At 36.2% G+C, this 23,589-nt stretch overlaps 1 protein-coding gene across 1 annotated transcript in view; it reads right to left on the bottom strand.

Annotated features, from left to right (window-relative positions):
• Window positions 1-1,420: 1,420 nt before the first annotated feature.
• Window positions 1,421-23,589, bottom strand: part of LOC117399726 (corticotropin-releasing factor receptor 2) — an 85,491-nt gene continuing 63,322 nt past the window's right edge. The window contains exons 8-12 of the mRNA XM_059022274.1: window positions 18,807-18,879; window positions 16,341-16,426; window positions 11,239-11,374; window positions 9,334-9,375; window positions 1,421-4,309 (exon numbers count right to left, since the gene is read on the bottom strand). Of these exons, the coding sequence (XP_058878257.1) occupies window positions 4,169-4,309; window positions 9,334-9,375; window positions 11,239-11,374; window positions 16,341-16,426; window positions 18,807-18,879 (478 nt within the window). The 3' untranslated portion in view covers window positions 1,421-4,168. The remainder of the gene's footprint in view (window positions 4,310-9,333; window positions 9,376-11,238; window positions 11,375-16,340; window positions 16,427-18,806; window positions 18,880-23,589) is intronic.

Genomic DNA, 23,589 nt, shown 5'->3' with positions numbered 1-23,589 from the left:
ATTTCTAACAATGCCATTGTTTCCCCCGTTGTCCATATCACTCATCTGGACATTTTTACCACCTGTTTGTGTATGCAGTAACTGTACTGTCAAATCTACCGGGTTTGTTTCCTGTTTGCAAAAGAACCGAGACCTTTTTCAAGCAAACCAAACTCAGATCTTTTGCCGAACGGACTGAGACTACCTCTTCTAGTGGTCTCAGTTCGGTTCGGTTTGGTTCGTTTGCCAATCGAACTTTGATGTTCACACTGTTCTCCAAACGAACCGAACCGTACTGTGCACGAAAAAAAGCTCCAGTGTGAACAGGCCCTTAATGTTATTATACTAGGTTTCTTATTTATTTAAGTACTTTTGTTTTTTCTTACTATAATCAAACCTAGTTTGATTGCTTCTAGCATATTAACTGCCATTCTGCTCTCTCTCTGGATCAGAATTTTTTGAGACTCTGAGTCTAATTAAAAAATGCTTTTACCTGATAAGGCAGGTTTGGAACTTTCAGCAGGCCAGTCTGACCTTCAATGCAATAAACTCCTCACAGGCCTTACACATATCTGCTAATAATATTTTCTAATGGTTGTATATTCTTTAAAACATATTACAGTCAAGACAATATTTGTTGCAGTTTCACAAATGTTCAATTTGTATCCCAAAGATCAGCCTGCTTCCAGTAGCTGTGACAGTCTTGGGTCAGTTTCTGCTCTCAGTGAGTCAGTTTCTGCTCACAAGTGTGGGTGACAGTCTTTAAAAGCCTGATACCTGCAAAAACTTAAATCTTGTTAGCTGGGCTCCCATCTCTACAATCTCATTCCCATCATCAGTGGGCAAACAACTTTTAACTGAATCTGGGTCCATCAAAGAACCGCACACCCTTGCAACTGAGGCCTTCCATGCAAGAGGATCTAATGACTTATAGCACAAAAGGGACGTGCCAGAACCATCTGTGACACTCCGCTTTGACTGTGTCGCAGGACGCTGCGAGTCTTTGGGTCAAGCAAGACAGCCCCCCCACCCTCCCCCACTATAATAAAGTGTGTGTAAACCTCACTATTAGCTCACTATTTTTATAATTAGAGTGAAAAGAGCTACCGCTGCTTCATTTTTGCATGCAGTGTGGCTTCCCTCTGCCACGCAGTAATTCTGGTCATTTACTGCCATTTAGTGAATGAGGCCCTAATTGCTTTAGACAAAGTCCCATAGAAAAACAGTAGCAAAAACAGCAAAGTTAAACATCTACATGTGTGAGGGCCATTAAAATACAACCCACTGGATTTCTCATCTTTAGTCAACGTTATTTACACATATAAACTGACCATCGAATTGCCCACTACTGTTATGCTCCAAAATACATTGTATTCCACAGATTCCATCTTTGTTTTTCAACACCATTTGCCATAGATCAATAACAGTTGTTGTTGTTTTTTTTTAGTGATATTGTGTGCTTTATTTTAGCTCATTTATGGAACAATTAGGATACAAATTAGCTAACTGAAAGGAGAATAAAGACCACATTCTTTACCAGAATAAATATAGTTACAATTGTTATCATTTAAAAACAATTGCATTAATTAAATGAACACCAACATAATGGAATGTAAAGTAAAGAAACAAGCACTATAGCATTGCCATGCTAATATTTGTATTCAAGAGTATCATATTCATGTGAAAACAAGATATGTTATTCCTGAAATATGTCCATTTAGGACTGGCAGTATGATCTGGAATACTCCAAAGCCAACACAATAATGATGCCAGATAATAAAAGAATATCTGCAGTATTTGACTGTGACTTTATGTAGATAACTCCAGTCCTCAATCAGTATATTTGGTGTGTAAGATGCATTTAGAATGCATCTTACACACTCAATTTGAATCAATCTATGATTTGTGCTATGTTTGCTTAATATAATAAAACCTTGAATATAAAAAAAAGAAAAAAAAAGAAATTGGTTTCTCATTCATTCACGATTTCCCATGTTAAGATTAACATTCAATTACCAAATAGAGAACATATCTTTATGACTGACAGAACAAGAGTCCACACAGTGCTGCTGTTGGACAACAACACCTTGTCTGGATCTCTTTAGTCTCATTATAATAAAGACAAATAAGAATACACATTTGTTTAAGTTTAGCAATTTTTTTTTTGAGCCATGTGATTTTTTAGGTTCGAGATTCTAAAAAACATTTAACAAAATGCTGTTTTAAACTTCTTACTTCCTTACATAGTATCCCTATTGTAACATACACAAATCAGATTTTTTTTTCAAAATAAATAAATTTGTTTAATTAATGTTGTTTTTTTATTATTATTGTGGAACAACTTTTTAATGAGTAGTTATACATTTAATACAAATACATTAATTAAATGAGCTTTTATTTTCTTATGCAATGGGCCAATTTATAGTTGCATTTAGACCCGTGAGGTGATTCTACAACATTTCTTAAGGTGCAAAGTTATGCAGTGACATCATTGTTCATGGTGTGGAGCTGAAGGACTGAAGTCCTCATAAAAAATAAATGATTGTTTTACATACTGTATATTGAACAAATGATGTTGTAAGATAAAGTACACCGTAAACCACCGATGATGTACACCTTCCAAATTCTGAAACTTAAGCAATGGAATGGATTGCTCAGTAACATATCTGAAAAGATGTACAGCTATGGCTAAATGTTTTGCAGCACCAAATAGAATGAACTAATTTGCCTTCATAAGGTCGAATGATACCTGCTGAATAATGTTACATAAGCATATTGAATTATATACTGCTTTGTAGATTTCCATATACTTAACAAGAAATCTGACAAAAATGGGAAATTTCGATATCTAACATGAAATACTATACTACTATTATGGTTTCCGGTAGACTTTTGCAATGTCATTTTGTAGTTTCTTTAATTACATGCTGTTAAATATAAGTCTAAATTATGTTCATATATTATTTAAAAAAAATAAAAAATAAAAAAATAAAATCAATCCTAAATTTGCTGGTGATGCAAAATGTTTGGCCATATCTGTATATCACTAAACCATTTTGATGTAATGGCAATATAAGTACGGATTCCCCATTTACATGTATCCCAGTTTTACAATATATTTAGAAATAGTCACACTAAGAGCTAGATTAAATCTAAAAGGTGAATGTGCGTTCTGAGAAGCTGGAAAAACAAAGGTCAAACATAACTTTCATGTTTGAATGAAAATGTTGACATTAGCAAGTTGGTTGCTTATTTCTGTAAACTCACTTTGTCAGCTGTTGGCTTGCTCAACATTGTTTTTTGATGTTATTCTCACCTTCTGTACAGTCTGAGGTTTGACACTTGCCTCCATGCTGTAATTGCTGTATTGACTCCACTAGTCCATTGGAAACTGGGGCTGACAATTTCAATTAAACACAATGGTATCTGTTGCCAGTGGAAACAAACATGACAGATGAGTCCATCCAGAAGATGTATTTATTATTTACAATAATGCATGGTTTCAAAAGGGCTTATGTGAGGACCAACCCATTTCAAGCTAGTCAAATAATAAATAAACAAAAAGCGAGCACTTCTTCTAAGAATCGATCCAGATTTATTGTCATGTTGCTGAAGCAGATAAGAAATCTAATCATCCAAATCAAACTCTAAATCTGGATACCATCTAGTTGTAAGAGATGAAGAGCTCTATTCACACAGCTTCAAGTCTTAAGTTGTTTAAATAATGTTTTTTTTTCCAAGTATGTTTTAATGAATACAATAAAGTTTGGTATTTGTGAATCTTTACTGTTGTTAATTAAACCATAAATAATCCAGAACTGTTTCAGGTATATCAATCTTGATTTTTTTCATAAAACTCATGTTACAACAGATATCACTAAAAACTCCCTCAAAATGAGAAGCCAAACACACATTTACAGCACAGTGAAGTGAGACAAGAAATGGTTAAAATAAAATAATGCCCTCCAGCACCCTGGAATTTCTGTGCTTTACCATTAAACTAAATGTTCCTACTGAATTCTTTTTTTGTATGTTCCATATATGCTTTTTTTCCCTAGTTTTTTTTACAAAATGCACAGCAGTTCACAAACACAACAGGTTATCTCTACTGGCTTATAATAATAATACAAAAAGAAATAACTAGAACACAGTGCAAAAGCACTCTAAAGGCCACTGGCAGTTCAGAGGATCAAACAGCTGTCGTCTGCTTTATGCTGTGGAAGCTGATCCGCGTTGGTGAAGTGGGGATGGACATTGCTCTGGCCACTCTCACTCGAAGGGCATGGTTGTCTTGCCATCGGTGCCACCTTTTTCTTGCAGCTGAACGAACCTGTGTTTATTCCAGAGAAATTACATTAGAAACATTATTGTTTTCTAGATGAAACAAATCATACAAATTCCTACAAATGTATACAGAAATTTCGAGTGGCAAATTATTTGAACTCCTACAACAGATAAGGAGAATGAAAGGACAGTGGACATCCTCCAGTCCCACCCAATGAATTGCTTCTTTCTTTCCACTCCAGCTCACTGGCTGTCTGACCAGTAGGTGTTACTGTATTGCTGGGGTAATGATGGATTTTTTTGCTGTTTTCATAATTGTATATTTGTGTATTGTCATATATCCAGTGTCCTTTATAAGAAAAAGCCAAGCAATACAAAAAGGAGTAATTTGCCTTAAATTGCAATACTTTAAGTTCTGAATTACTATGACATTAAATGCAATCAGGAAATCAGTTTTGCTAATTTATCTGATCAATTCACAGGTTTCACATATTTTTCACAATGTAAAAGGTAGAATAAGTGTGTAATTATATGTAGGGCTTATTTTTTCAAAACACTAATAAACCACTTACCTTTTAAATAGAGGTACTGTATTTGTTTTGAGACAACTCCGGTTCTTCAGAAAAAAAACTTAATAAAAACCTGTTCATTGGGCAACATGTTTTAGTGGCTTTTCCCACTTAATTTGATAACTTTATTTACTTTTTATCAGCTACACTAAACAGCGCCAGACTGAGTGGGCTGAGACAAACAATGGCTGTTTACAATAAAATAGAGGTGGAACACAAAGATAGTATTGCTGTTATTCCTGAAATAAATCCACAAGACCAGGGCTTCTCAAACTTGGTCCAGGGGGTCCCTGTGGCTGCTGGTTTTCATTCCAACCGAGCTCTCAATTACTTAACTAGACCCTTAATTGAACTGATACTTTGCTTAATTAGACCTTTTTACTTGTTTTCAACTCTTGAACATTTGCACAACATTTGATAAGTAACTTGAACTGCAAATTAAGCAAATAACTAGTTCAATTAAGAGTATAGTTAGGGCTTCTGATTTTCGGTTTTAACCGATAAAACCCGATAAAACACCCCCGATACAAAATAAATGAAATCGGTGGATAGCCAATAAACACCGGAAAACACCTGAAAAATTGTGGAAATGGTTAATCAATTCACGCTGACTTTACCCTTTTTCTATTAAAAAATAAAACCTACTACAAGGTTTCTAAAAGGTATTGACAATGTCGACTCAGGGGACTTTTTCGACCAGAAAAAAGAAACAAGGACCAGGGGTCACAAATGCAGATTAGATAAAGGGGCATTCAGAACAGAAAATAGGTGGCACTTTTTACATAGAGTATTGTGAGGGTCTGGTACCACCTCCTCAGTAATGTTGTTGAAGCTGACACCCTGGGATCCTTCAAGAAGCTGCTTGATGAGATTCTGGTATCAATACGCTACTAACAACCAAACAAGCAAGATGAGCTGAATAGCCTCCTCTTGTTTGTAAACTTAATCATGTTCTTATGTTCTTACAAGAATAATACATACATTTCCCAGTGCTGCTCGGCAATGTCCCGCCTTCCTGACTTGCATCTATCATTGATTCGTTCTGAATACTTTAAACCCGCCCCAACTACTGAGTGACAGCACATTCCTACATTTCTATTGGAGACTCCAATTGCGAGATTTAAAACAAGATTACAGTCAGGATGGAGGTTTGTTAGCAGGATTTAAAGCTATATTACAGTTAAGATACAGAGGATTTAAAACAGAACTGTGTCGAAATGTACAAAAATGTCTGCACACAAAAAGCCCAGAAGAATACATCCGTGACCATAAGGATTTCATTGTGGAAGACAGCAAAGGAGGTACAATTTAAGCATGCAAGTCTGTCAAGTTAATACTATACATATTTTGACAGAAAAAAACAAAACAAAAACGCTCAAGCATTTTGGAAAGTAACCAAAAACACAAATTTCATACAGTATATCAAAAATGAAAGCCCAGAAAAAAAACAATTTACATAAAATTCGAAAATAGTTAAAAATAAGCACCAAAAAATACAATTAATAAAACCCCAAAAACAGAAGCCCTAGGTCTAGTTAAGTAATTGAGAGCTCGGTTGGAATGAAAACCAGCAGCCACAGGGGGTCCCCAGGACTGATTTTGAGAACCCCTGCAATAGACCCTGTCTTTTTTTATTTTGACATAGGTTTACAACAAACTTCAAAGTGTTCTGAAGTTGTGTGATAAGCATGTCTGAACATGAAATTTGTCTGTCTCAGTAAGATAATGATTGTTCAATTTATCTCTGCAATTGGATGCATTTGGACCCATAGAACAATGTTAATGAAACCAAATTGACACTGGATTAACCCTTTGTGCATCTCCAAAATCTAGAAAAGCATAGAAAAAATCTAGAAAAAGAACGTTGGGATGTAACGACTGCCTTATCAGCACAATTATTTAAAAGAGGCTTAAAAGATGAGATCACTAAAAGTCATTCAGATTCATTATTATAAACAGGTTAGGCATGAGCCTCCTAGGTGAGAATTGTCTTTTAAAAAGTGGGCCATTACATATGATTAAGGCTACGACTTTGTCTCCGAGGTCACGATAGTCACGGACTTTGAATAAAGTCTGTGAACTCTTAAAATGGATGTAAAACACATTTGATTAGGTGCTTCCTATATTTCTATCAAATGTCATGCACTGAAAATACAAATCTGCCAGTACCTGTAAATTGTTTGGTTGTGTATGCATGTAGCATTTACATGTAGCTATGTAGGACAGCGAATGAGATTTATAGCTGAGCGAGCAAGCATGTAAATGAGTGGAGTGGAAGTTTATGGGGTGAAAAAATGGTGACAGAAAACGAGCAAACTGGCAAATATCACTGCTAAGCAGAGAAGAGAAAAATATCTAAAGGGGGCATTTCATGAATGTGGTGGCATGATGTTTCATACAGCATGTACTATTCATGTGGATTACAAAAGAAAAGCAAGCTGTGACAAACATATTGAACATGTTTTATATAAACTGAAGCTACAAGCCATTGAATTTGCAGTAGGAAAGACAGCTATACAAAAAAACTGTGAGTGAGCTGTTTTCTGTAAAGACAGAAGAAATGCATTGGAGAACAGAAGTTTATCGGCTTACAGAGGCTTTCTTTACAACATGCTGTTTCAGAATCGTGGGAAACTCTAATTGTACATTTTGTACTCTAAAGTAACATTTAAACTTGTCAGTAGTCAAAAGCAATTGTCTTTATATTATTGGTTTTGGTGTACTATTTAAAAGCTCTTGCGTATGATGATGTAGCTAAAACTACATTATTTGGTGATCTTTCCGTGAATTCTTGTTTTTTTTTGCCACACTTCACCCATGAAATGTACTAAAAATGATTGTACCAAAACTGTAGCCTTACATATGATTGATATCCAGTTTGTGTTCATACAACATTGCTTACCTCCATCCATGCAGCCAGGCACTGTTTAATGCAGCTAGTAAAAAGTTATCACATTAAGTGGCAAAACCTATGAAACTTAAGTTTCATGATTTTTCAAAGAAGACAGAGTTATCTCAAAACAAATATGTTCCTCTAAAAGGATAGTGATATATTATGGTGTTTTGGGCACTCTTAAAAATAAAAAAAAACACTGAAAAAATTAAGTCATAATTATATGATAACTTACAGTAAAGGTTAGCAAGATTTTTTAGGAACTTTGCTATTTATTTATTTGGCAATCTATTATTTGTTGCATTTGCAGATAATCCATAAAATGATTTTGAAGTACAAGTGAATATTTAACATATTTGCAACTTGTTACTACCTGTTTTCATTGTAGCCATTGTCCAAGACCAAAAAATAATAATTAAAAGAAAAACAAAATAAATGCATACATACTGATCCACTATTTCTCTGTATTGCATGAGTTATCATTTTCCCTTCAACATGACTTAAATAAATGGTGAGTGCACCTGATGACAGCATGGTGTGCACGTGTCAAAAGTTTGTCTACTTGATTTAGTTTTATCTTACATTTTTGATATAGTGTTATATATAAATGGTTAACCTTGCATTTCAGATACAAAGCTGCAATGTCCTAGAGCTTCAGTAGTCATATTTCAATTATTTGAAAACTGTATATCAGGAACAATACATAGATTTAATAAGACCATGTGCACATAGCATGTATGCACAGAATGTGTACTTGACTTTCTGACTTTCAGACTCTTATCTATATGATAATAAGAGTAACTAATGCATTACAAATCTTAAAACACAAGGGAACTTCTGGTTTTATCCATAGCTGGCATGGATGGAGCATTACTTTCTTTTAGAATTTAAAGTAATGCTGATGTGATAATCAAACGACTTGCCCTGAGGCACACTAGTTTGATCGGTGGTGGCCATGTTGGGAGCTGTAATGCGCATGTCATGTCTGAGCGGAAATTAATGGTTTGCGGCAATTGCTATTTCTCTCAAAATTTGAAAAGCAGGGTACATTTGTAACATACCGAGGTACCAAGCAATAGATTTGTCTAAACCAGGGTACACATCGATATATCAAAATGTACCGTCGACAAATACCCAAATTGCTCTATTTCTTCAGTATATATATATTGTAGCGAGTTAGACTTCCACGTATACTGTGCACTTCATATATAAAGCACAAAAAGTGTTTACTTTTATCATTACATTATACTGTGTAGTCCTTATAAAAATAAAATAATATTAATTAATACAAAATAGGGCATATTGTCCTTACAGTACTGATGTAAATGATTTCAAGTTGCCTACTTTTTTTGTTGTTGAGTGAAGCAGTTCAGTTATTTCAGAACATATCATCACTTCTTCTTCCTGAGAATAGCACCACACTTATTGCATTCTCACCTAGAGGATTTGCATATCACAGATAGTTTAAAATTAAAATTGCTTTATATTATAGACTAAAAATACCTGCCTCATTAACACTCCTTATCACTTCCAGAGACACTGAAAATGAGGCTTTGTCTCTGAGGGAGCCATATTGGATAATTTCATGCAAGAATAAACTTAACTCACCTCCCCATTGAGAAAGCAGTAAAATACAGACACAAAAAACCCCTGAAAAAACATGAGGATTAACAATTACTCAATTGATTAAACAAAGATTTCAAGGAGGTAAAATATTACATCTAAAATCATGTGCACTTGTAGAGCGTTCCAGTTTCTCTGACGCAGTGTCAAATCAAACCATTCCTAAAATATATAACACTGACATATTTTACTGTTTTGAAGGGAATTGGAGTTTAATCAGACACTTTTATTGAAACCAAAGGAGCTGAAATTGCACAGACACTTGCATAAGGAACATGGCAACAACAGATGGGAAGAAAACCCACATAATAAACACAGCCAGAGTATTTTCTAATTTGTTATTAAAGCATCTTACCTCGGTATGTATGCATTTAGAAGCATATAGAAGTATACTAGCCCCTTTATTGTTTTTGTGGGTAGGCTGTAGGATAGACTGCCTACTGCAGGTTGTATTATTATAAATGTTTTACTTTATTATATGAGATACATTTTGTTTGTGTTGCTGAACTTGGAATGCAGGAAGATCAAATGCATTTATAAAAAAAAAAACCTTGATGGAAGGTACTGTGGTAACGATAGAGGTAGAGTGATCAACAGGAGATATGTGAGGGCAAACATTTTGTTGGGATTGTGCCCTCATACAAAATGGCCGACAATTACACAAAATGGCTGACCAGTTCACAAAATGGTTAACGGGGAAATGTGCCCAGAGACAGCTGAACGGGTGGTGATTATCTGTTAATGGGGCAATTAAACTCCAACCAACTGTATAAGTAGGGAAGGAATAGCCACAAAGATGTGGTGTTTTTGGAGGCGAGAATTGTTTTGCTGTATTTGTGTATGGAGACAAGGAGAGTTATTGTGCTGTGAAATATGTGTCGACTTGGAACATTTGGACTACCCTGCTAGCTGTAAGACCCTGTTGTTATATGAAAAAGTGTATTGTGTACCGAACTTTGCTACTTGAACTGATGATCCCTCTACCTGGAAACCGGGAGAGAATAAAAAACCAGGCCTTGCCCTGATTGAACTGAGATATCAGTGTGTGTTTCCGTTATTCTCATACCAATTGGTATACAAGTTTGCCGTTGCGGGCCCTGCTTTGCTACAGTACATAAGTCAGGGAATTCCACTTTAACTGTGGGCAGTCCTAACCAGGGAGGACTCAGGACTACATTACCCAACAGGCACGGCGCTGGGTGATTGGGCCGTCAATGGGAAACACCTGAGGCTGATAAGTTGTAATTAATAGAAGGGGAAACTCGGTGGTCTGGGTCTGGGTTAAGACTGTGACCTGAACGTAAGTGTGTGTACATTTTGTATTGTAATTACAACGTGTGTTAAATCAGTAAGCGGCTTAGCCGTCTGATGAATAGATAAGGCTAAAAGACGATGACAACACATCCACTAGAAGACGATGACAACACATCCAGAACGTGGCAAGCAAACCCCACTTTGCCACTAATATATATATATATATATATATATATATATATATATATATATATATATATATATATCAGTGCCTTGCATAAGTATCAACCCCCCTTGGACTTTTCCACATTTTGTAGTGTTACAACCTGGAATTAAAATGGATTTAATTGGGATTTTTTGTTACTGATCTACACAAAATATTCCATAATGTCGAAGTGGGGGAAAAAATCTACATAATTTTCAAAATTATTTACAAATAAAAAACCGAAAAGTCTTGCTTGCATAAGTATTCACCCCCTTTGCTGTGACACCCCTAAATAAGCTCTGGTGCAACCAATTGCCTTCAGAATTCACATAATTAGTTGAATGGAGTCCACCTGTGTGCAATTAAAGTGTCACATGATCTCAGATTAAATACATATATATATATATATATAATGTGTGTAGTCCGCTTACCTGAAAGGACTGTAGAAAAGAATTAAAATATATGAAAACTATTTGTGAGATATCATCTTCCCCTGGATTCACAAAGAATAGCATGTAGGTAATTCCAAGCAGTGGCAAAAGGACTAAAGTGGCCTTCACTGCTTTCCTGAGGATAAAAAAGGATTTCAAATGTTACATTCAAAAACACCAAAATGTTAGGCTTTAGCATTTCTTTTAGTGATATATGTTAGTTTTCTTATTAAAAATGTGTACTAAATGTTTTTAAGTTACTTATCTCCATCCCTCACTTTGTAAAAGTAATGGTATTCTTTATTGTGTCAGTCCTATGGTGGACGGTCTGAGGAGCAAATTATTTTACCTATATTTAGTTTTTTATTTTAATTATAGCCTCAGTAACATACATATTGCCAACCATGCTGTAAATACAAAACTGGAGCTATGAATATCATGGAAAAAGTATATCAACATGACCTATATCTAAAGTATCTACATGTACAAATTTAAGTATGTCATACATTCAAACTGACAGATAGACACATCCATACACAGTTGCAGGCAAAAGTATTTGGGCTGTTGAGAAATGAGAAAAACCACAAAGAAAGTGATTTCTATATTTTCTAATTGTTCTATTCAAATATATAAATAAATTAAATTACAAAGTTTTTCTGGAGGGGGCAAGTTGGCTCTCTCATAGGCAGTCCTGACTGTGTCTGTTATCCATTTAGATAGCCTTTGTTTAGACAGCTTCACCCCATAACAGGCACCTCCAACTTTGTGTCCTGTCAACATAATACACTAGTGCCCGCACCAAGCAAAGTGTATGGAGCTGTTGCTCCCTGTCAGACTGGAAAGGAGGCGGATGGAAAGCCTTCAACTCCACATGGAATGCCGATATAGTTTTTGGCAAAAAAGGAAATGGGTAAGAAGCGTAACCTTTGTCCTGGCTTCTGCAAAAAACTTGCATCTCACTTGTGGATGTGATTGCAAACAAGAAAGCCGTTGAAAAATGTCAGCTCAGTTGAATGCAAGGGCTCAAATGCAGGCTTCATGAGTGCTTCAAGCACTATGTTAAGCCTCCAGCGAGGAACAATATCCTTCATAGGTGGCCAAAGCTGGCAATTTCCTTTCAAAATTTGCCCCGCCAGGAAGTGAGCTCCTGGGGAGACTGAATCAATTTTGACATGGCGAGCTGAAAAAGCTGCCAGATAGACTTTTAATGTAGAGGGAGATTTCTCATCGTCAAACAGGTCATGCAAAAATTGCAGTATAACTGCCACGGGACAGGTTGTGGGGTCAAAACCCAGAGGCTGGCACCACGTCTGAACAGTGTCAATAACCCTGGGAGCTCCCCTTGAGAGGAGGTCTGCTGCCCAGGTGTACTGCCCGCAGTTAGAGTAGGTGATCACTTGTCCAGAGCAAAAGCTTGTGGGCTAGGCGATGGAGACTGGGTGTGAGCTGATTTTTTGAACGATTCACCGCAGGCCCAACCGATGTTGGTGATCAGTAACAAGCTCCGTGTGGGCCTCTGCTGGAGACTGGGCACAAATGAGCCAGCTGTCCAGGTAATTGAGCACTCTGATGCCTCAGAGTCTCAATGGGGCCAGGATAGCATCCATGCACTTTGAAAATACATGGGGAGGTTGAGAGAGGCCAAATGGCAATACATAGAACTCATATGCTGTTCCTTGAAAAGCGAACCGCAGGTACCTCCTCTGCCCTGGTCTTATGAGGATGTGGAAATATCTATATATATATATATGTGTGTGTGTGTGTGTGTGTGTGTGTGTGTGTGTGTCTGTGTGTGTGTGATTGGTGCGTGTCCTCCCACAGTCACTCGCTTCAAATCAACTCTCAAGACCCACTTGTTCTCCCTTGCTTTCAATGCTCTTTAAGATCACTCTCCTAGCGTGGTGCACTTTTGCTTGGGTATAAATTGTCAATTGTAATGGTCTGGCGGTGCTGTGGGACCGCCATGACCTTCCTCCAAGTTAACATTATGCCAGCCTGCTTTGGGCTCTCAGCTGGAAATGCCTAAAACCACAATTTGTCTGCCTGTGCTGTATAGCTGTAGCGTGGTGAGCACCCTGAGTTCAGTTGCTGTCTGAATTGCTGTTGTGTAGTGCTGTCTATGGTGCTGAATTTACCCGCAGTTCCTGATTAATAAAGGCCATGTTTGTTTTTCCTGAAAACCAGCATCTTCTTTTGAGTTCCAACCTAGCTCTTCACAAAATAAGTATATATATATATATATATATATATATATATATATATATATATATATATATATATATATATATATATATTAGGGACTTTAATCTTTTGATAGATTAATCTACGATCGAAAAATCAATTAATCATACCTCTTTGCTCGTGATATAAAATTGTATTGAAAGACAATTACAATTAATACAAAGTATTAACATAATGGTATTTACTACACGTTTCATAATGTCAGTAGATGTTTAATATACATATGTTTACTTACAGGTAATTTGACAGTTTGAAAATATTTGTGACTAAGATGATAAAATAAACTTATAGTACTGCCATGTAAGGAAATTTGATGGTCCATATTAATATTTGGAATGTATGGTACTCTCAATGGAGAGATATTGAGCACAGAGTTTAGGTGGGGTATTTTGGAATGCAGGGTCTGTCTCAATAAATTCCAGATCGACGAGAGAGAGAGAGCAAATATGACCATTTCTGGGTATTTGTGAAAAAAGGTCCTCTGTTCTGCTGCTTGGTTGATGGGGGGTGGGAGAATCTCAGAGATAACAGAGTCTAGAGGAATGTTTGTGAGGCTTGGGGACTGGTCACATACACAGGTTTAGGTGGGGAAGGGTCTCAAATGACGTAATTATATGGGAGTGTTCTATGTTATTCAAAAGTGATTGCAGCCATTGTCTGTTGCACAGATTCCATCCGCTGTGACCCAGAGCATTTGTCTCTGCTTTCTTCAAATAGTTATATTCTTGTATTACACCAATAAACATATTTTTGGCTTCACTAATATTTTTTCAGGTTTTATCAATTTTTCCTTACAGCCATGATGAGCAATTGTTTAAAGTCATTTTTATGTAATTCTGCAATATTGTGAAATATTGGGTATACCTTCCAGTTGCCCTTTTGCCAAGGTCTTTACAAGTACCAAAGATATTACACCAAGATATTCAGCTCCGATGATTCTCTATGGAGACTACTGTCATGGTGACCCACTATGTCCCTGCACACAAGCTGAGGTCCTCTGACTGGCTTACTTGTTATACCCAAGCAAAAGTGCACCACACTCAGAGAGTACTCTTTTAGCTTCATGGCCCCGACTCTCTGGAACTCTCTCCCAGCTTTAGTGCGTGTCCTCCCACAGTCGCTCTCTTCAGATCAATTCTCAAGACCCATTTGTTCTCTCTTGCTTTCAATGCTCTTAAGCCTGAAATCTGTTATTAGCTGTTGTCTAAATTGCTATTTCAGGTTTTTTACTCCATCTTATTTTTTATGATTCTGTATGACACGCGCATCCACAATGTTTAGAATTCACATCCTAGTCTTGTATTTAATGTATTTGCATTTTTTTTACTGTTTGTATTTAATGTACTATGCCCTGTATTTCACTGTATTTAATGTATTCTGCATTGTTCCTCACTATCTTGTAAAGCGCTTTGTGATGGTGTTCCACTATGAAAGGTGCTATATAATATATAGATTGACTGATTGATTGATTGATATATTATATATAGAATAATAGATGGACTTCAGTGAGTTACAGGCAAATAATTCCATCTAGGGTTTCAGTGACATCATAAATAGTCTTGCTACTATTTGATTTTTATTTTTTTGGGTTATATTATCGACAATTAATATGTACGTTTATTTTTGAAAGAATTTACCATTTTTTTATCTTTATTTTTCAATTGAAGCAGAGCATGGGTGAAATCGACCTTTATGCTTAAAAAAACCCCAGACTTTTTATGCCATTGAGAAACGTCTAATTTAGAGAAACCCCTTCATCATATTCAACATGTAACAAAACCATGGTTACCAACATTCTAATTGAAATAACATTTGGTCACAGCAAAGCTATACCTTGTAAAGCTAACGTTCCTACAGAAATAACAAAATTGTCTCAAATAAACCGTAGAAAACTCAGAATATAAAGTATATTACACATACTTGTATAGCATACATTTACAAGTAAAAATAATATACACAGAACAAAACATTAGATAGTTGCACAGAACTTACTTGCAGTTATTATTCTGAGCTCCGCCCCTCTCCTGCTTCATCACAGTTGGACTCAGAGTCACTGGAGGCAAGGCAGGCGGGCCTGCTTTGTCCTGCCGCAGCGACTTCAGCCGTCGATCAGGGTATTGTGCAATACTCATTAAGTGTTTTCCTCTTGCGCCCCATTTTCAAATCAAACTAGTAACTGTCACCGTATATACCTATAATAGCAAAAGCTTACCTACACCTTAACCCACTAATTTCAAAGTAGGCGCTTTGAATGACAGGTGCTGTAGCAGGCAAATAAAAGTGCACAGTCAGTCTTATTGACTGACAGTCATTTATAAACGAATGAGAGCGAATGAGAGCATGAGTGAAATGACTGACGGTAAAATAAACTACACTAGCCTATTAAGGGACCACTGAGTTGACTGACACTGAGTTGACAGACAGCAAGTATAAAAAAGTAGCAAGCCTAGTCATAAACTACAAGACAGTAAGAGTCAATTTCTTTGAGGTACGAATGTACCAGCACTACATCAAATTTAGTTTTTTTCAAGGCAATCTCATTTTGTTGTTGATAAATGAACATTTCTTTACTATTGTGGGTGTTGTCGAGTGATTGTAAATGAGACATTATGTGTTTGAAAGTGGTCTTGGGGTGCACAGGAGTCAAATATGGGTGAAAGGTCAAGAGGAATATGCCATTTTGACATCAGGATGCAAATTAGCCTTAATCCATGTATTATATCATATTTTTCATCAGAACGCTTCTACTGTACTTGACAAGGTTTGCTTGCAACTGTTTAGGCAGCGCTGTCAGCTTTCCATATGTCAATCTGAGACACAACAAAATAAGAGTGACACACAGGATGCAATTTTGTACTTGCCTGTATTGTATTGTTTCAGATGTGGTTGATGCTCTCAGCTTTGTCATAAGGATCCTCACAATGTTGAACAGGAAAACAAAATTGATCTGATCAGGAATGAAAGTAAAAAAAAAAAATAGTCACAGTCACATATACAGTACAATATATCATATTCATAAATAGTATGGATAAACGTGTAATGTTAAAGGTTTGAAACCACCTGGAGAGTTTTATGGTTTCAGTGATTTCTTTTTGTAGTATTATTTAATTTATTTTCCATTACTACTGGCATACCTCACCTTAGCAGTCAAAGCATGTCAGTCATTTGTGGAAGCAGCTGGTTGGACAATGACAAGAAAAAATATCTAGGAAGACTACCAGAAAGTGTAAGAAAATAGACTTCCTGAACATTTTGGGGAGCTCAACCATCATGATATATCCAACATGATTTAGTTCAGGGGGTTGATTTTCCTAGAACCTAGAATTACAGCAATTCTCCAAAATAATGGACATTTGAAAATGGTACGTAGCAGACTTTTACTACACTTTACTACATTTTTTTAAAATATCTTTATTTCTTTCTTTAAATATGTAGATGCTAAATACCATGTGCAATGCTTTATCTCAGACTGGTCTAAATTAGGTAGGCTTTTCTTGATATTACCTTGCTGTTTGGTGCCTTTTCTTTTAGCACTTTAACAAGTTATATATATATATTTTCCTGTGAACACCAGCAATGTTTTTTGAGACTTATGGTTTACAATATGTCTGCTGTGTCAACAGGATATTATACAACTTTTATTAATTAGTGACCATCATTTTTTTTTTACATTACATTTTACAATGGGCATATTTAACCTATATTAGGCTGCACAAGGTTATGGTAGGAGTGTTAAACATCTGAAACTATGAATGATCGTTATTTGCTGGTTGTCTGATTTACAGTGGTCTTGACCACAAGTGCTTGGACAGGTGTCTAGACCAAATCTGAGCAAATTTTTATTCTCCCGGTGGTGTGAAATAAAATCAAAGTTCAATTTTATGGAGTGTAATAAAAAATAATAAAAAAACCTTTCACAGTACAAGCAGCTTCCGTTATCTGTTTATATATTTTATAGCGTCAGAGGGGGTCATAAGGTCAAAATCATTCTGTGTGTGGAAGAAACAGAATTGAAATATACAGAAGGGAATCTTAAATCAATCTCTGTGTCTTCTTGGTTTTTTGTCACAAACTCCCCCACTGACAAAGAATGCTTTTAAAAAGAGTCATAAACTAACTGCTGAACAAATGGCTTATCTTCACGATTGCTGAATGACTCCATTGGCAGTTCTGGGTGCTGAGACACATAAGACAAGAACCAGTCCATCACATAAATCCAGCCAACAGGGGGCAGAATAGCAACGATTAGGCTACAAACATGATTTATGTTTTCCAACCACTAAGTAGCCTATATTGTTCAGACAAGTTAACAATGCAATTTAATGTATGTGTTACAAATTTTAAAAAATCCTTAAATTACATAACTATAATAATTCATTCAACATATACTTTTTATTATAACTATTGACTTAAATACATGTTCCTAAATGCAGAAATTATACCGTTAAGACACATCTTATTCTCTGCCTGTTCTGAGGCACATGTTAATTATGATGTCCGTAAGGGTCAATTAACAGTACAATACAGATTTATGAATCAGACGAAAAATATGCTAATGAGAAAATTGGTCTCTAGGGGCACGTTATTCTAACGTTGCGATGAGTGATGTTTTTTGATGATAAATGCCATTTATGCATCACCTGATGAAATACTGTCATGTTAAACACTATTACTGGCACGATAAAGGGCACTGCAAGTTTTATGAATATGGGCCACTGTATTCTGACTCCATATGGACAACGCTGAGGTTAAATGACCTGAAATGTAATGAATTAAGTGTTACATATAACATCTAACAAAAAAAGAGATTTTTGCTCAGTGTGTTTCTATCAAAACTGCACCTGTGAGTTCTACACAGCATATGGAAGTGCACATTAGGTAATATTTTTTTAATTAATAGTAAAGGTAAATATGTAAATACTATCTCATTAATTACTGTAGCTTATCTGAATCCAGTCAATAACGTTGTTAACACTGTTCCACTGTTCCTTGGGCAAGATTTTGATCCTCACTCAGCACCATCCCAAAAACCTTCTTTCAACCATAAGAAAATGTAAACGGCAAAGCATTTTCTTGCTATACAGACATTTAAAAAAGGCAGATTCAAGGGAAAATCCATAGGAATACTGTAGCATTAATTTAATTGAAACTGAACTCTTGCGGTTATTATTTTAGTGTAGCCGATTTGGTTAGATGTATTTGCCTTTGGTTTGAGGCACTTAACCGCCACAATGATCAATAATCAAACTGGTGTGTCAGCCTCCATTGCCTTATATTATACTGTGTAATCACTTATTTATTGAAAACATATATAAATATACACATACTAAAAGTACAAGAATCACTGGGCCTTGGTAGATGTAGTCAATATACTTTCCAGGTTCCTTCCCAAACCAGCATCTGTAAAAAAATAAATAAATAATAATAATATAAAGATCATGTTTTGCAATTAATGTTTTCTGCAAAAATCCCCTGGTAAAAGTGAGTTTAAACATGATGTCAGGCCTATATGAAATCAAACATTTTGGCATTTTGTCCTGTTACAATTGCTTTAAAATGGCTTCATGAATTTTCTTGACATTTTAGTGAGTGGTTATCTTTTATTTTAAATGTGTGTTGAGTTCCGTTTTAAGAAAAACAATATTATATAATACAGTGCATGGGAGTTACTAGATAAACTATGTTATTTATTATTATCCTTTACATATCAAAGAATTAAGAATAGCACATCCTGTCTAAACAGCAGATCAGTCCCTCTCTAACCGTGTGCTGAAAATATAAACACTGATCATTCTTGCTTCCCTCTTATGTCCCCAGTGAGTTTTGGGTGATGAAGTCCAGACATTTACATGTGTATCTGTATTGTATAGTTATTTGTTCTCTTCTAACCCCACTCTACAAATACACCTGATTGTGAATCACTAATACCAAATATTGCGTATTGCATTCTGTATCCTTGTAGTATTCTACAATTGCCAAGGGAAGGACAGGTCTGTCAAGCCAGCAGATATGCAAGGGAACATTTTGTTGAAACTGTTAAACCCTTTTGCCACAAGAGGACTGCCATCAGCTCGTATTGCTCTTCAGCCAGTGGTTCAATCTAAAACACGTGTTGCAATCAGTGATGAATAATGAAACTGAAAACATTAAATTATGATTTCATTAAAAAAGCATACATGGTTAATAAAAATGTTATTAAGGAAAATCTATCAAATACAAGTTATTTATTTCCATTGTTAATATTCACATATGAGTAAAAATGTTTTAGATAGCAGTGAATAAAGGCTAAACAAGGCCACACTTCACTGCACTAACAACCAGATGCTCTGAAATACCCTATGTCTTTTCGACACTGAAAGCCACTTTGACCTCAATTTGTTTTTGATATAGAGTACATTTTGACACTGTGCCCTTTGCGGTTTACCCATCACTGTTTTAAACAGATGTTGATTTACAGTCATGGTGAATTTGTTGCACATGAATGAGAAGGAATTGGAAAACCTGAAGCAACATATTTACTTAAGGTACAAAGTATAAGAGAAAACAGTTATAGTTGCAGTTCAATTTATTAGCTAAAATGAGGCTAAATAACAAGGTCAGAAAATGTAACAGCTTAGGTATTATTCTATGGCTGCAGCAGGATCAATCATTTTGTGCTATGATTAAACCCAGTTGGTGTCAGTCACCACCCCTCTCCAGCTCAGCCAAGTGTTTTATACTAGCAACAAAAAATCTAAAAAAAGAATAGTGTGCTAAATATTCTTAAACAGCATAATATTCCCCAACACACTCTTAAACAGTACTGGTATAATAACAACCTGTGTGACAGGGAGGGTTATCATTATTACTACATTATTACTATCATTATTACTACTAGTGTGTGTAGATATATTGTCTTTTATTATTATTATTTATTTCTTAGCTGACGCCCTTATCCAGGGCGACTTACAATTGTTACAAGATATCACATTATTTTTACATACAATTACCCATTTATACAGTTGGGATTTTTACTGGAGCAATCAAGCTAAAGTGCCTTGCTCAAGGGTACAGCAGCAGTTTCCCTCACTTGGGATTGAATCCACAACTTTCCGGTCAAGAGTCCAGAGCCCTAACCACTACTCCACACTGCTCTTCTTTTGTGGGATGTTGTCACCCCCACCTCCTCCCCTTAAAAAAGATCAGAAGAAAATGGAAACCACTCCTCTATTTTCTCATTTTCCTGTTTCTGGGATTGGCTACGGATAGTAACCGCCACAATAGGGGGATCCTTCTGAGACTAGACAATATTCTGGCACATCTTGGCCCAGTATGACTGGAAAAGGCAAGTTCTTTACTAGTCCCACTTTCATAGTCAATTCCTGCTCATCAATTTTTAATTTCACATTTGTCATTGGATACTCCTTGGTGCCCCCATGCACACAAGTAATTGGGGTTACCCCTGCTGGCCTCTTGTGATTCAATAAACAGGCCTTTGCCAAAGTCTGAGGACTCCCAGTCAATTAAAGCATCCATCGTATTGCCTTCAATACTTGCTTGCACAAAGGATGACCAAACACACAATTATTATTCATTTTACAGAATAAAACAAAACAACAAATACATTGGAATTATCCCGTATAACAGGGAGACATTGAGTCTATTTAACAACTTTTGAACGAGTAGCCCAGTCATGCCGATGGCCACAAGAACAATGGGTAATGAGGCTTGTCACAAATCTAAGTGGAAAAGCCCAAAAAGCATATAGTGGCATGGATATCGAAGAAGCCAAAGATTATGCCAAAGTCAAAGAGACTATTTTGAGACGGTACGATATAAACACAGAGACCTACCGTCAAAGATTTCGCAAAATCCAATATAGAGAAACGGAAGGCCCTAGAGAAGTCTGCAATCAACTGAGAGAGTTGTTCCAAAAATGGATAAAGCCAGACACCAAGTCTTCATCGCAAATTGCTGAGATTTTTGTTCTGCAGCAGTTCCTGTTCATCCTTCCACAAGATCACCAGACTTGGGTGAAAGAGCAAAAGCAGTCTCCCTGGCAGAGGATTTCATCCTGGCAAGGAATGAACCAGATTGTTGTCGTTCCACGGTAAGATGCCTTATTCATGTTTCAGCTTGTGAGGGTAAAGTGGATAGCCAGATAATAATAATAATAATCTTTTATTTTTATATAGCGCCTTTCATAGTGGACTACCATCACAAAGCGCTTTACAAGAAACGAGACTAGGGTGTGTGAACTATGCATCAGCTGCAGAGTCACTTACAACAACGTCTCACCCAAAAGACGGAGCACAAGGAGGTTAAGTGGCTTGCTCAGGGTCACACAGTGAGTCAGTGGCTGAGCTGGGATTGGAACCAGGGACCTCCTGGTTACAAGCCCATTTCTTAAGTGACTGTAATCCTGAGATACTGTGTTATAGTTGTGGAAAGATTGGACATGTGTATAAATTTTGCCCCAAATATCAGCCGGCTACCCGGGGTAAGCCTGGTAACTTGTCTTCATTGGCACAGGACTTTACGATAAAGACTATACAAATTGAAGGCAATCCGGTGAATGCTTTAATTGACTCTGGGAGTCATCAGACTTTGGCAAAGGCCTGTTTATTGAATCACAAGAAGCCAGCAAGGGTAACCCCTAGAGAAGTCTGCAATCAACCGGGGCAGCAGTGTGGAGTAGTGGTTTGGGCTCTGGACTCTTGACCGGAGGGTCGTGTGTTCAATCCCAGGTGGGGGACACTGCTGCTGTACCCTTGAGCAAGGTACTTTACCTAGATTGCTCCAGTAAAGACCCAACTGTATAAATGGGTAATTGTATGTAAAAATAATGTGATATCTTGTAACAATTGTAAGTCGCCCTGGATAAGGGCATCTGCTAAAAAAATAATAATAATACATGCATGGTGCATGGGGGCACCAAGGAGTATCCAGTGACTAATGTGAAATTAAAAACTGATGAGCAGGAATTGACTATGAAAGTAGGACTAGTAAAGAACTTGCCTTTTCCAGTCATACTGGGCCAAGATGTGCCAATGTTGTCTAGTCTGCTGTGTGACTCTCAGAAGAATCTGGCAGTTACTACCCGTAGCCAATCCCACAAACAAGAAAATGAGAAAATAGAGGAGTGGTGTCCATTTTCTTCTGATATTTTTCAAGGGGGGGACTGCATCCCACACAAGCAAATAAAATAAAAAGATCCCAGAGGAAGAGAATATATCTACACACACTAGTAATGAACACAATAATAATAATAATAGCCCTCCCTGTCACAGTATGTTATCCAGCAACACATTTATATGTCATAATTATCCTTATTGTTTTTACAATATGTAGCCAAGAATATTCCTTTTTATTCTCCAACATAGTGTGTTTTACAATAAAATGTATTCTTTAAAAAAAACACATTAAATAATCAAGCCCTTAGGATTTGATCCCGAAAAGGAAGTCTTTTGATTAACAAAGGCATTTTTCATAAATATGAATGAGCTTGGATGATGACAAAAGAAACAAAACTTGTTTCCTTTCGGCAACAGTTATTTAAATGAAATTAATTACTATTCTTGCACTTTCCAGCCTGTGTGGTTTCAGATGAAATGTACTCTTTCTTTGACTGATTAATGGTGGTCTTACTCATTAACATATGTTTTTTTTATAGACAGACAATTGGGTAAAACCTTATATTAATGTCTGTAAATTTGTAAGAATTCCAATGGAATAGCTGTTCATTATATGGTATTCCATTGGAATTCATTATGAATGTGTGGTTATTTTGTGGTTATATAAAAACCATAGAGCGTGGACATGTTCCAACATGTACAGTACTGTAGATGCCCTCTAAAGGCTAACAGGCCTTTGGCTTAACTCTTGCTGTGGTCAATTAAGTGGCAGGTAATGACTTCTGGATATTCATATATGCAACCAAACTGCAATCTGCTTGATAGACTGTACAAACAAACCAACGGTGAATGGCTCCTAATAGCATATTAATGATTTGTCAAAGCCTAAATTAAATGTGCTCTTGATTGATTTTGTAAAATAAGTCAACAACAGTCTAGAATTATTTTACGAGTACCATATTGTATTTGAATTGTTAAAAGACCAAATTATATTGGA

Source organism: Acipenser ruthenus, chromosome 4, assembly GCF_902713425.1.
Source record: "Acipenser ruthenus chromosome 4, fAciRut3.2 maternal haplotype, whole genome shotgun sequence".
NCBI lineage: Eukaryota > Metazoa > Chordata > Actinopteri > Acipenseriformes > Acipenseridae > Acipenser > Acipenser ruthenus.
Note: the sequence above shows the minus strand (reverse complement) of the source record. Positions and strands in the feature narration are given on the sequence as shown.